This window comes from Cydia strobilella, chromosome 2 (assembly GCF_947568885.1).
Source record: "Cydia strobilella chromosome 2, ilCydStro3.1, whole genome shotgun sequence".
Classification (NCBI taxonomy): Eukaryota; Metazoa; Arthropoda; class Insecta; order Lepidoptera; family Tortricidae; genus Cydia; species Cydia strobilella.
Genome location: NC_086042.1, coordinates 1,475,156 through 1,489,356, shown reverse-complemented (window position 1 = coordinate 1,489,356; position 14,201 = coordinate 1,475,156). Strand labels below are relative to the sequence as shown.

At 37.9% G+C, this 14,201-nt stretch overlaps 1 protein-coding gene across 1 annotated transcript in view; it reads left to right on the top strand.

Moving 5' to 3' along the window:
- The first annotated feature begins 523 nt into the window (after positions 1-523).
- The window catches only part of LOC134755387 (peptidyl-prolyl cis-trans isomerase G), a 38,399-nt gene continuing 24,721 nt past the window's right edge, over positions 524-14,201 (top strand). Inside the window, exons 1-3 of the mRNA XM_063691941.1 lie at positions 524-842; positions 7,955-8,060; positions 9,029-9,116. Coding sequence (XP_063548011.1) covers positions 648-842; positions 7,955-8,060; positions 9,029-9,116 — 389 coding nt within the window. The 5' untranslated portion in view covers positions 524-647. The remainder of the gene's footprint in view (positions 843-7,954; positions 8,061-9,028; positions 9,117-14,201) is intronic.

Genomic DNA, 14,201 nt, shown 5'->3' with positions numbered 1-14,201 from the left:
GCACCACGACCTTGGTATCCATAGTGTGTAAGGTGGTCGCCGTACGTGCGTTAGGGACGCAGCTATAACTTAGAGCGAGAGAGAGATATTTTGACTGCACCAAGGTGCGGTGCGGTAGTCTGTTACGGCTTTTAAGGCCGTTGACAGCGAATCTTTTTGGACTGTCCGCATCCAGGTGGTTCATTCTCATTCACCAGAACGGCCTCTGTCTCTTTTGCCTTCTTTTATAGTCAGCACCTCTCCATTCATGCAATCATGTTAAATTAATTTGGCTGACACCACTTAGATAAATGAAAAACCAAAAACTGCCAAAAATCGTAGTATTTGTTTAATATTTTTAAATTTTTAGATACTAAGTATTTGTCGATATCGACAAAAATAATTATTTCCCACACTAGACGTGACCATAAACAAGAACGCAACCACAGATAACGCAATACATAATGGCAAATCATAACGGAGTCTTGCTTGGCCTGACGAGAAGAGAAAAAAAATCTATTGGCTATGACAGCTAATGCTGGCTGGTGGAGTGGTGGCTAGCAAGCTAGCTTTTTCAAGAAATTATCTTCTGAATTTTCAGTAATTGTGCTTGTAATTCACAAACTGTGATCCTGTAAGTTTAAACGAGAGTATCAAAGCTGTCCAAAATGACGGTGGACGGCGACGAGAAACCGGAACGCGATCGCATTTTCATGGACATAACGATCGGAGGCCTACCGTCCGGCCGGATTGTTTTTGAGCTGTACAACGATATTGCACCTAAAACCGCAGAGAACTTCCGCGCCTTGTGTGCTGGGGACGCCGGGATTGGGAAAGTTACAGGAAAACCTCTCACCTATAAGGTTAGTAAAAAACCGGCCAAGTGCGAGTCGGACTCGCGCACGAATGGTTCCGTACCATTACGCAAAAACCGGCCAAGTGCGAGTCGGACTCGCGCACGAAGGGTTCCGTACCATTAGAGAGAGAGAGAGAGAGAGAGAGAGAGAGAGAGAAAATTTATTTAACATCACAAAACATGAAACATAAAATATGTAGGTTAATAGTTTACTAATGTACCTAACTAGATACATTACTTCTTAACTAAATTAATTGACATTGGCATTAAAGACAGCGTGATGTTAAAAAGGAGTCTCGACTCAGCATAATGTTGCAGTAAATTTACTGCAACGCTGGTTTTCAGTCGGATCCTATAAACAAAAAGAAACACTAAGTACCTATTACATAATAAAAGGAATAAAGACAAAAAAAGTTTTAAGTGATAAAAGAAAAAAAAAAGAAACCTTAAGTATTAAGAACATTAAATGAGAAAAAGAAAGATAAAGAATAGGTATATGGAAGGTGTATGAAATGAAAGTGTGCATTGTGTTGTTGAGTGTGTAGTATTATTATAAGTACTTATAAAATTATAAAGGATTTTTTGTGTTTTTGTTGGTTAAGATATATATTTATACGTAGGTAAGACTGATACTGAAGTGTAAAGTGTGAATGTGCGTATTTGTAAATAATATTATATTAAATGTCATTATTGTATGTATTATATGGCTGGGCTATAATCAAAGATAAGAGGGTATTGCTCTACCGCCAAGAGGTAGTTCATTTTGAATCTGAAGAAGGTGTCGCTTAAGCTGTGTTTTAAAACTTTTAAGAGAATTTAATATCTTTAATGGCGGAGGTATATTATTCCAGCACTTAGTTGCTGTGTATTTAAAACTACCTCGAAATGCGGATGTGCAGTAATGAAAAGTTACTAATTTGTTGTTGACCGATCTAAGACCATATTTCATAGAAGTGTTTGAACGCCAGGTGAACTTTTGGAAGAGGTACTCGGGTTTTGAAAACTTTAATACTCCAAACAACAAGGAAGATAGATGAAGTTCTCTTCTGTAAGTCATTTTAAGAATGCCTGATGAATTTAAGTAAGGTGTCACGTGCGTTCGTGGAGGGATTCTAAAACAGTAACGTGTACATGCATTCTGGCTCTTTGTATAATGCGTTCAGTTCTAGCTAACAACCGTGGTCCATAAACCACGTCCGCGTAATCAAACTTTGAGAGTATTAGCGTATCACAAAGGTTGACTCGAAGGTCTACGCTAAGAAAATCACGGATTCTATAGAGGACCTTAAGTCTATAAAATGAGTTTCGGGCAATATCTGCTATGTGACTTTCAAAACGAAGACATTCATCCATTATAACACCTAGATTACGCGATTCAGAAACACGATCTATTTCTTCGCCTGAAATGGAAATGATAGGTTTATGGTTATCTATTTGTATTATTTGATGCTTGGAGCCAAAAATCATAACTTTTGATTTATTAGGATTAAGTACTAAAGAGTTCGATGATGACCAAGTTGTTATGTTATCTAAGTCTTCATTTATTTTGGCAACTGCTACAGCCACATTAGCAGGATCACATGGGATGTAGATTTGGATATCGTCTGCGTATATGTGGAAGTTACTATGTTTTATTACATCACGGACATCAGCTGTATATAGGATAAATAAAAGCGGGCCTAAGATCGACCCCTGTGGCACTCCTCTAGATAAAATAGATGGTTTGGATTTCAAAAACATACCGTTATTATCTGTAAGTTTGATAACTTGCGTTCGACGATTAAGATAACTCGAAAACCATTTAATTGAGTCTGGTTCAACGCCATAGTATTTCATTTTGGATAACAATAATTTTGTATTAATAGCATCAAAGGCACGTGAGAAATCAAGAAGTGTCATTATAGTTCCCCTGCCCATATCCTGTGCAGATAGTATATTGTCTACTACATCAAGAAGTGCAGTTGCCGTACTACGCGATTTACGAAACCCAGATTGTTGAATAGGAAGAATTTGATTTCTTTCAAGAAAAGCATATAACTGTGTGTATACAATGCGTTCCAATATTTTAGATATACAAGGAAGAATGCTTATTGGTCGCAAATCTTTAAAACTAGTGATATTATTTTTTTTAGGAAGAGGCGTTACCAAAGCCACTTTCCAGGCATCGGGGAAGACTGATGATGTTATGGATTTATTTATTATTACAGTTATTGTACTAAGTGAACGAGGAAGAGTTAGAAGTAGCATATCTAAGTTAATACCGTCATCACCCAGAGCAGAGGATTTAAGTGATCTGATTATTTTAAGCACAGAGATCTCATCTACTGGCTCTAACCTAAATGATGAAGTATGATAGTGGTTGGATTCAAAGTAAGCCTGATATGGTTGTGGAGCTACAGGACTGCCTGGAACTTGGAGGAAATGTGAATTAATAAGATCTGGGTCACGTAAATGAGTAGGAATTTCATGGTTCTGAGAGTTATGAGTTATTTTCACGGTACGTTTAAGATTGTTCCATAGAGACCGAGAGTTACTAGCACTATGGTTAATATTTTGGTTGAAATAAGCCCGTGTTTCATTAAATAGAGCTTTGTTGACGCAGCTTTTTAAATCAGTGTAGTATTTTTTATGTTCATCTAATCCAGATGCCCTAAACCTATTATGAGCCTGATCACGCAGGCGCATCATTTCCCTAATCGTATATGTTATCCAAGGATAGCTTCTTTCTCTGATAATAACCAGTTTTTGAGGTGCATATAAGTCGAACAGAGATAAAACTATGCTATTAAAAGAATTGACCATATCATTTACGGTTGATAGTGAAATGATATTGTCCCATTGAATATATTCAAGAGATTTGTTAAATATTAGTAAATCAATATCTTTTAGTGGTCTTAGAATAACTTGCTGAGGCAAAGGTTTAATTTTCTTTATATTTAGTTCACAAGTTAGGAATGCATGGTGACTAAGAGTAGGTATATAGTCTACTTGAGTGTTTAAAACGGCAATGTTGCTACAAATCAAATCTATCAATGTACTGCTATGACTTGTAAAGTGAGTTGGCTCATTAACATATTGTGTAAAATTTAAATAGTTTAAAAATTGAGTGAGTTTAGTACAATTTCGGTCTTTATTTAACAAATTAATATTAAAATCTCCCATTAACGTAATATAGTCATAACTAGAGAATGAGGAAATAGTTTCAGTTAGTGAATCTATAAAAGTATCAATGTCTAACCATGGTGGCCGGTAAGCTGTTCCTAGAAGTAAAACTACACCTTTAATAGATAACTTAAGCCACATTTGTTCAACTACGGAGTCAGAGGGATGAGCACAGCGCCGCGCAGTAATGCCTTTCCTGATGTAAAAGCCGACGCCGCCACCGCGTTCGCGCACCGAGCGAGGCCGTGGGACGTGGCGCAGGCTATAGTTCGGCAAGACAGGTGCCTGCCCCTCTTCCCCTTCCCGAAGCCAGGATTCATTTATAGCCATTATGTCTATATTACGCTCTTGAACTGCAACTATAAATTCGTTATGATTAGTCCCTAGAGAGCCTGCATTGAGAAGTCCTAATTTTAAATTTATTTTTTTGGTCATTTATAAATAGAACTAGGTTCGTATAGGACTAGGTTAAAAACATTTAGCGTGATAAGTATAAAAAATGCGTGTGTTATGTATGACATCGAGTAAAAAATAGCAACAAACATACAACTAGTTAAAAAGTAAAGGCTTAGTGTAACAAAAAGTTTCCACAGAAACAGACTACTATGATAAAGTATTGCACGAGACAGATATTTTTGAGATCCATAAGAAAGAAACCTAGTATTTATATAAAAATCTAAATTATAATTAATAATATGTAAAAAAGTGGCGCACATTAGGGTTAAACATATTATCAAACCGCAATCAATTAGGCAGCCCTTGAAACGGCGCGTGTTGACTATTAGATGCAGGTCCCTTGTATAGTTTTTCCAACACTGCTTCCGATGAAATTCGTACTATTGAGCTAATTTCGGAGCGACGCATATAAATGGTACCGTTTGAGGTCCAAGTGAATTTAAAGTTTAGTTGAGCTCCTGCGGCTCGGGCTTTACTGAAAAGAACCCTGTTAGCCTTTGTGAGGTGTTCGTTTATGTACACGCGACGAGAGCTTCCCGGAACTTCCAGCATATCAGTGGTGAGCCCGCGGCGTACTCTGGCGGCGCGCAGGATCTGGTCACGCGGGGCGCGCCGCGTCAGCGTCAGCACGACGGGTCGTGGCCGCTCGACGCTGCCCACGCCACCGCCGCGAAGGCCCACGCGCCGCACGTCATCCACGTCACGAGGGTCCAGTTCGACACCCAACTTGGCGCACATTGTGTGAATTACTTGTTGTAAGTTTTCGCTATTGTGTTCTGTTAGACCTAAAATTTCGACATCCTTCAGTAGATGGCGCTGTTCCTTGTATTCTATTTCTTGGCGCAGCTCGACCACTTCAGTGCGAAGATTTTTTACTTCAGATTTACAAAAATCTAGCTCTTTCAGCTGGCTTTTCATTTCTGAGATTTCATTTCGAAAAGATGCCACGTCCTCAGAGGTGTTGTTGAGCGATGTAGTGAACGCGGTCATCTCTCGTGTCATTGTGTCGAAGACGCGTTGCAGTTGCTGGAGGGCTGTTGTAAATGAAGAGAGAACCTCGTTGGGAACAGTCATTGATGCTAGGTTTTGAGCAGAGTTTAAGAACTCCCTAGTAGCACTTTCATCATCTGATTTTGAGCCAGACGTCGGCGCCGGCCGTTTTTGGGGTGGTAAAACTGACTTACAACTAGAAACTGGTTGGTTTTGTGTTATTGTAAAGTCTGGAGGAGAACATAAAGTGTCGCCAAGTACAGTGCAAATACTGTCTGTAGATGAGTGGGTTAAAGACAAGTCATCTGGGCGTCGCTTTTGTAATTTTTTGCAGGCTGTGTTATTTGACGATGGAAAGACTGAGCACGGGAGTTTTGATATATCAGGCTTGGGCAATGGAGTACTTGCTGATGTTGGTAAGTCTTTTTCATGGCACCTTCGGCATTTCCAGGTTTTTTTATTGTCCACAGACATTAGGGTATAACGTTTGCTACCAACACCGATGCGTTCTAGGCAATCTAAGCAGTATCCCACGTTACAAGAGGAACAATCCAGTGAATGCCTGCTGTTGATTCTTTTATCGCAATTTCCACACTTGGCTGGAGGACTCATTGTGTTAGTACTTAAGGCTTTGTATTATTTATTCTTTAGACAATAGTACACTCTATTTTCTATTTGCCAATGGTAAAATGCAAATCGACCGGCTACTACTAAACGTCATCGACCATTAACCATTTGTATACGAACCGATCGAAGGTATTTTTATTTTATGTTGTATAATCACTCGTAACACAATTTACTATAAAAATTCAGCGCAGTTTCTATTAATTATTATGTTTTTATAAATTATTTATTTTATATTATACGCTTTGGCAGTTGTCAGTTTGATTTCCATTTTCCATTTTCCATTACGCAAAAAACGGCAAAAAAATCACGTTTGTTGTATGGGAGCCCCACTTAAATATTTATTTTATTCTGTTTTTAGTATTTGTTGTTATAGCGGCAACAAAAATACATCATCTGTGAAAATTTCAACTGTCTAGCTACCACGGTTCATGAGATGAGACATCCTGGTGACAGACAGACAGACAGCGGAGTCTTAGTAATAGGTTCCCGTGTTTACCCTTTTGGTACGGCACCCTAAATATGTTTCAACTGTTAGAGGTTAGCTTGCTAGTTAGAACCGAACTGGGGGTACCCGCAGATCTTCTTATGTACCCACATGTCAATATATAACAACTTTGATTATTGATGTTTTTTTTTGCGTCTCACGCTTTCACTCCATTAGTAATGGTCATCAAACTCGATCAACATGAAAGCCATTAGCTGTTATCACTTAACGATATTGCAAACTTGACATACATTTTCATTTTTCATTCGTGAAATTTGCTTATGCAGCAATTCAGTTGTAAAATTGACATCAATTTATCATTACTGTATCATACTGTTGGTAAACCAAACCAATGACATCAAAAGACGCGATCGACTAGCCTGGGCAGCCTATTCCAATCTCGAGTTTGCCTTCAAAATGAACTTTAAGGCCGAACAAAAAGCGTGCATATTTGAGTTATTTGACCAATGTATCCTGCCTGTTATCCCTTATGGAGCTGAAACCTGGGGTTACCACCAAAGACATACAACGTAAATTCAGCGTTGTTGTCCAGCGGGCGATAGAGAGAAAACTGGTGGGATCACATTTTGAGACCGTAAAACGAATGAGTGGCTGAGACAACAGAGCAAGGTCATTGATGTTGTAAAACCCGTAGCCAGTTTAAAGTGGGAATGGGCTGTTCATATAGCACCGCTTTGTGGAGTAAATCACTATTGAGTGACGTCCATGGGGGGAAGAGCTCCTCATAGTAGACCCCAAATGGGTTGGGACGACAACTTCAAAAGGACTGCAGGGAAGAAGTGGCTCCAGGTCGCACAGAACTGTGGCAAATGGTGCAAAATGAAGGAGGCCTACACCCGAAGGGCTAAAGAGAGAGAGAGAGAGAGACTGTTGGTCAAGAAGCAAAGCTAAGGAAACCTCAAAGCATTGCAAAGTATTATTTATTAAAAACAGCCTAATTGATAATTTGTCTTAATGCCGGAGATTCATATCATGGTCTAGTATCTTACAAGATGTGTATGTCTTTTAAATTTGACGATATTGATGCCCGGCCTGGCCTAGTGGGTAGTGACCCTGCCTGTGAAGCTGTTGGTCCTGGGTTTGAATCCCGGTAAGGGCATTTATTTGTGTGATGAGCACAGATATTTGTTCCTGAGTCATGGGTGTTTTCTATGTATTTAAGTATTTATATATTATATATATCATTGTCTGAGTATCCATAACACAATACTCCTTGGGCTTACCATGGGACTTAGTCAATTTGTGTAAGAATGTCCCTAAGTATAATTTTTATTTTAAATTGTAAAGAAAAGTGACAACCATACAACACAGTAACAAACTACAATGTGAAAGCTAGCAAAATAAAAAGTCAACAATTCAAAATACAAATACAATTTCAGGGTATGCTGTTCCATCGAGTGGTGAAGGATTTCATGGTCCAAGGAGGAGATTTCACCAATGCCAATGGAACTGGTGGCGAGTCCATTTATGGAGGCACCTTCGAAGGTATACATTCAAATGATTATGGCATTATCATTTCCCAGCACTTTTTTTTTAAATCTGGTTTTCATTGAGGCTTTGGACACTAGGTGAACATGTCAGCCTCATGGGTGCTTACATACTTACATAGTTCCCTACTCAAGGTCAATAAAGTGGTAAACACTGATTGCTTTGTCTGATATAGGCTCTGCCATCCAACAATTGATCTGTCCATTGTGCATGGAGCCCAGACTACCAAAAATTCTTTTTCTCAAGTCCGAATTCCGGACGCATTCCAACAACACATGAGACAAGTCATCAGTCTTCTGACTTTTTCCCAGCACTTCATAATTGTCTAAAACTAACTCTCGACATGTTTTTTTTTATAAATTTTGGGTTATAGATAGATAGATGGGTCTCTATTGCTTCCCATAAAGGTTTAAGTCATAATGCATTGTTTGTCCGAATTTTCGTTAGTCATTTTTAAGAGACGCGTAACTTTTCATGATTGCCATAAAACAAACCTAACCTATCTATAGGCTAACCTTGAGAAAATCTTGAAAAGACTAATGATGATCTGACAATCATTATGACTTTCGATAATTATGTCAAAGGGACCCCTAGATACATTGTAAAAAAGACTAAAAGCTATAGTAAAACACAAAATTTCTATGCAAATTTTAACTAACGTCCATCATCATTAATTTAAGAGCCCAGCTCTTGTCAGTGGAGCAATTTCCATGTATCTCTTTCCTGAGCCTTTCGTTTGACCGCCTGATACGACACGACGTTTATCTTTTCCTTAAGTTGGTCCATGTATGTTCTTCTTGATCTCCCTCTCTTCCGCCTTCCTTCTACTTTCCCTTCCACAATATTTTTTATGAATTCGTCGTGTCCTAACAGGTGTCCAACCATCTTCCCTCTTCTGCTCTCAATGATTAAAACAGGGACCTCCTAAAGTCAACATCACCTAAAAAAATTTATTCAATTTTTAGATGAGACATTTGAGCTTCCTCATGACAGGCCATATCTGTTATCCATGGCTAACAGAGGCAAGGACACCAATGGGTCACAATTCTTCATGTAAGTTCTTCGGCAAATGGTAAGGATGTTCCAAATTCATTATTTGATGGTTAGATTATGTAGTGTAGGGAGGCTCGGTAGGAAACGGGTGAGCATTTCTTTTTTTTGTCATTTTTTTTATATGACCTTTTTTGCCACTTTGTTATTTCTAGTCAGGTTCACGAGCCCTTTTGACTTTTCATCTTTATAGGAGAAAAAAAGTGTACCAACATTTCCATACATTTTTCAAGCTTTCCTTTTTGTTACCACCATACAAAGTATATGGGGAAATGGTAACATAATAGGAAAAAGCCTTGGGACATTTTTTTATCCCATTAGGATCAAAAGAGCTGAGTAGAAATAATACAAAATTTATGAAAAAATACAAAATTAATGAGTGGCATTTTTTAGGGTTCCGTACCCAAAGGTTAAAAACGGGACCCTATTACTAAGACTCCACTGTCCGTCTGTCACCAGTATCTCATGAATCGTGATAGCTAGACAGTTGAAATTTTCACAGATGATGTATTTCTGTTGCCGCTATAATAACAAATACTAAAAAGTACGGAACCCTCGGTGGGCGAGTCCGATTCGCACTTGGCCTGTTTTTTGGAAACGCTCGTCGAGCTGTGGGTTGCTTGCTAGTCTTGCTACATTAATTTAGCCCAAATCTCTGGAGTTCAAGCTGCAGGTCACTGTCATGTTGGATTTCCACACTATTCTCTTCAAATCTTGTTGTCCAGCGGAACAGAAGGACACCTTTTATTTCAACATTATTTAGTTCGCTCTCATCTCATTTATTGCTACCATTGTATTGTGTTGCCACATAAATAATACATTCTGCCACTACTGTAACTATATACTAGTTTGAGATGGCAGCATATATGACTTTTTTCGGTTACAGGACTTTTTAATGTTGATTTATAATTTATAATAGGGGATATTACTGCAATATTCTGCCACCAGAGTGCAGGTCTAGCCTTTTTAGTAAACCATAGAGTAACTTATACATACTGTACATTTAACAGGTTTTTGAAAAGTTTTCAGAGATAACAAAATATGACATTGATGCATCAAGGCGGTTTGTTTACAGAGGACCTACCGGGAAACGCGAATCCGATATTTCGCTATCTGCCTCTTTATCGCTCGAATATGCAAGTGACAAGAGATGTTAGATAACGAAATTTCGATTTTCCTGTTTCGCGATAGACCCTCAGATTGTGGTAGTGGCGCCCCCTACGCAGAGTTTCGCGTAATATTCCCTATTGAACCAGGTGGCAGTAACGATCCTGCCGGCAAAGAATGGCAAAGCCTAGCAATAGATAAAGTAAGATGGAAACAGCTGTAGGCTTTTACCCAGAAGGGGTCTAAAGTATTAAAAAAAAACCGGCCAAGTGTGAGTCGGACTCGCACACGAAGGGTTCCGTACCATTATCTATAAAAACGGTCACCCATCCAAGTACTGACCCCGCCCGACGTTGCTTAACTTCGGTCAAAAATCACGTTAGTTGTATGGGAGCCCCACTTAAAACTCTATTTTATTCTGTTTTTAGTATTTGTTGTTATAGCGGCAACCGAAATACATCATCTGTGAAAATTTCAGCTGTCTAGCTATCACAGATCACGAAATACAGCCTGGTGACAGACGGACAGACGGACAGCGAAGTCTTAGTAATAGGGTCCCGTTTTTACCCTTTGGGTACGGAACCCTAAAAAGTATCAAATAATATTGTCTTCGGTTACCGCGATAGTTACTCATGAAATAAAACTATGAAAACAGATACTACTACTATGATACGGAACGGATAGTATGTTAGTAACGGTAGTATTTCCTCAGTCACCCGTTGACCACGAACGCTGTAAAGGGTTCGAGACGTCGGGATGTATTATATGTTCAATATACGCGATATAATCCGTTTTCATAGTTTTATTTTATAGTATCAAATCTATAAAAAAATCTCTGTACAAAGCCTCTAATAAATAAATAGCACCTTATTTCCAAACAAAAATTAGGAATCTTTTGGTTGAACATAAATAACACTCATTGTTTCGTGACCTTTATCGCGGTGTTCATACAATACGAAGTTGTTTAAACAATTGGTATTTGTAATACAATGAATAAAATGTATAACTATGAAAACAGATACTACTACTATGATACGGAACGGATAGTATGTTAGTAACGGTAGTATTTCCTCAGTCACCCGTTGACCACGAACGCTGTAAAGGGTTCGAGACGTCGGGATGTTTTAATATGTTCAATATACGCGATATAATCCGTTTTCATAGTTTTATTTTATAGTATCAAATCTATAAAAAAAACTCTGTACAAAGCCTCTAATAAATAAATAGCACCTTATTTCCAAACAAAAATTAGGAATCTTTTGGTTGAACATAAATAACACTCATTGTTTCGTGACCTTTATCGCGGTGTTCATACAATACGAAGTTGTTTAAACAATTGGTATTTGTAATACAATGAATAAAATGTATAACTATGAAAACAGATACTACTACTATGATACGGAACGGATAGTATGTTAGTAACGGTAGTATTTCCTCAGTCACCCGTTGACCACGAACGCTGTAAAGGGTTCGAGACGTCGGGATGTTTTAATATGTTCAATATACGCGATATAATCCGTTTTCATAGTTTTATTTTATAGTATCAAATCTATAAAAAAAACTCTGTACAAAGCCTCTAATAAATAAATAGCACCTTATTTCCAAACAAAAATTAGGAATCTTTTGGTTGAACATAAATAACACTCATTGTTTCGTGACCTTTATCGCGGTGTTCATACAATACGAAGTTGTTTAAACAATTGGTATTTGTAATACAATGAATAAAATGTATAACTATGAAAACAGATACTACTACTATGATACGGAACGGATAGTATGTTAGTAACGGTAGTATTTCCTCAGTCACCCGTTGACCACGAACGCTGTAAAGGGTTCGAGACGTCGGGATGTTTTAATATGTTCAATATACGCGATATAATCCGTTTTCATAGTTTTATTTTATAGTATCAAATCTATAAAAAAAACTCTGTACAAAGCCTCTAATAAATAAATAGCACCTTATTTCCAAACAAAAATTAGGAATCTTTTGGTTGAACATAAATAACACTCATTGTTTCGTGACCTTTATCGCGGTGTTCATACAATACGAAGTTGTTTAAACAATTGGTATTTGTAATACAATGAATAAAATGTATAACTATGAAAACAGATACTACTACTATGATACGGAACGGATAGTATGTTAGTAACGGTAGTATTTCCTCAGTCACCCGTTGACCACGAACGCTGTAAAGGGTTCGAAACGTGGGGATGTATTATATGTTCAATATACGCGATATAATCCGTTTTCATAGTTTTATTTTATAGTATCAAATCTATAAAAAAAACTCTGTACAAAGCCTCTAATAAATAAATAGCACCTTATTTCCAAACAAAAATTAGGAATCTTTTGGTTGAACATAAATAACACTCATTGTTTCGTGACCTTTATCGCGGTGTTCATACAATACGAAGTTGTTTAAACAATTGGTATTTGTAATACAATGAATAAAATGTATAACTATGAAAACAGATACTACTACTATGATACGGAACGGATAGTATGTTAGTAACGGTAGTATTTCCTCAGTCACCCGTTGACCACGAACGCTGTAAAGGGTTCGAAACGTGGGGATGTATTATATGTTCAATATACGCGATATAATCCGTTTTCATAGTTTTATTTTATAGTATCAAATCTATAAAAAAAACTCTGTACAAAGCCTCTAATAAATAAATAGCACCTTATTTCCAAACAAAAATTAGGAATCTTTTGGTTGAACATAAATAACACTCATTGTTTCGTGACCTTTATCGCGGTGTTCATACAATACGAAGTTGTTTAAACAATTGGCATTTGTAATACAATGAATAAAATGTATATTGCAATTAGTTCTTGCAGATGGTGTTTTTTTTTTCAATACTTCAAAGTATTTAACTGGCTTCATTTACAATGTTAGGTCAGGGTTAGGGTTTTTTTATTTCCTGGACTATTTCATGCAGGATTCAAAAAAATCGGTCAAGTGCGAGTCGGACTCGCGCACGAAGGGTTCCGTACCATTAAGCCAAAAACGGCAAAAAAATCACGTTTGTTGTATGGGAGCCCCACTTAAATATTTATTTTATTCTGGTTTTAGTATTTGTTGTTATAGCGGCAACAGAAATACATCATCTGTGAATATTTCATCTGTCTAGCTAACGGTTCATGAGATACAGCTTGGTGACAGACAAACAGACAGTCGGACAGACAAAATAAAATTGCTCGCGGTGACGAAGCAACTCTAGGGTTGTCAACGTTTAAAATTATTCGTCATAAATCGGAAGTAAATTGGGGTTCTATGGCTCATGGGCGCTTGTGTTGTAGAGGCGGCGGGGCTGGACGCTGTGGGCCCGCGCACACATTCCTCTTGTTCCGTGTGTATAGGGTCAGGGCGATGCTACTACATATGTGCTGCATTAGTAGCACGGTTTTACATATCATTATCAGAAATACTAGATCTTGGGTTTAGCTAAAGTACAAATAATATTAGTTCTTACTAACATACTTATTTTATTCTACTTTTATAAATACTATAAATTTGCATCATGCTTATATAACTTAAACTATAAGACTTAAAATATATTTATATATTCCCTTAATTTATTCCAAATGTTAAAAACTAAAACAAACACGTACACATAAAACTAAAGAAAAACACTAAAACTAACTAGAAAATACACATTATCTATACTAAACATAAACCCCATTCCGACCCCCACCCTGTCCAAACGTGCCAAATATACTTGCGGCATTGCCGCGCTGGATAGCAAGCGATATTTATTGGACCAAGTAGGAGCCTGAACGGGGGTCGCAACCTCTATCACGTAAACGCCGCCCCAAGTCTCTTACCAACTTCTTCGCTTCCAAACACCACGGCCCAGCCGTCTACACCGCGACCGGAACAAAGTCGTACGCCGGTTCCAGATTGGCGTATTTGGAGTGCTTTAGCCTCGCGGCATTTTCAGCGGCCGCACCTGCTAGCCTACTGGCGGGAGCTAGGT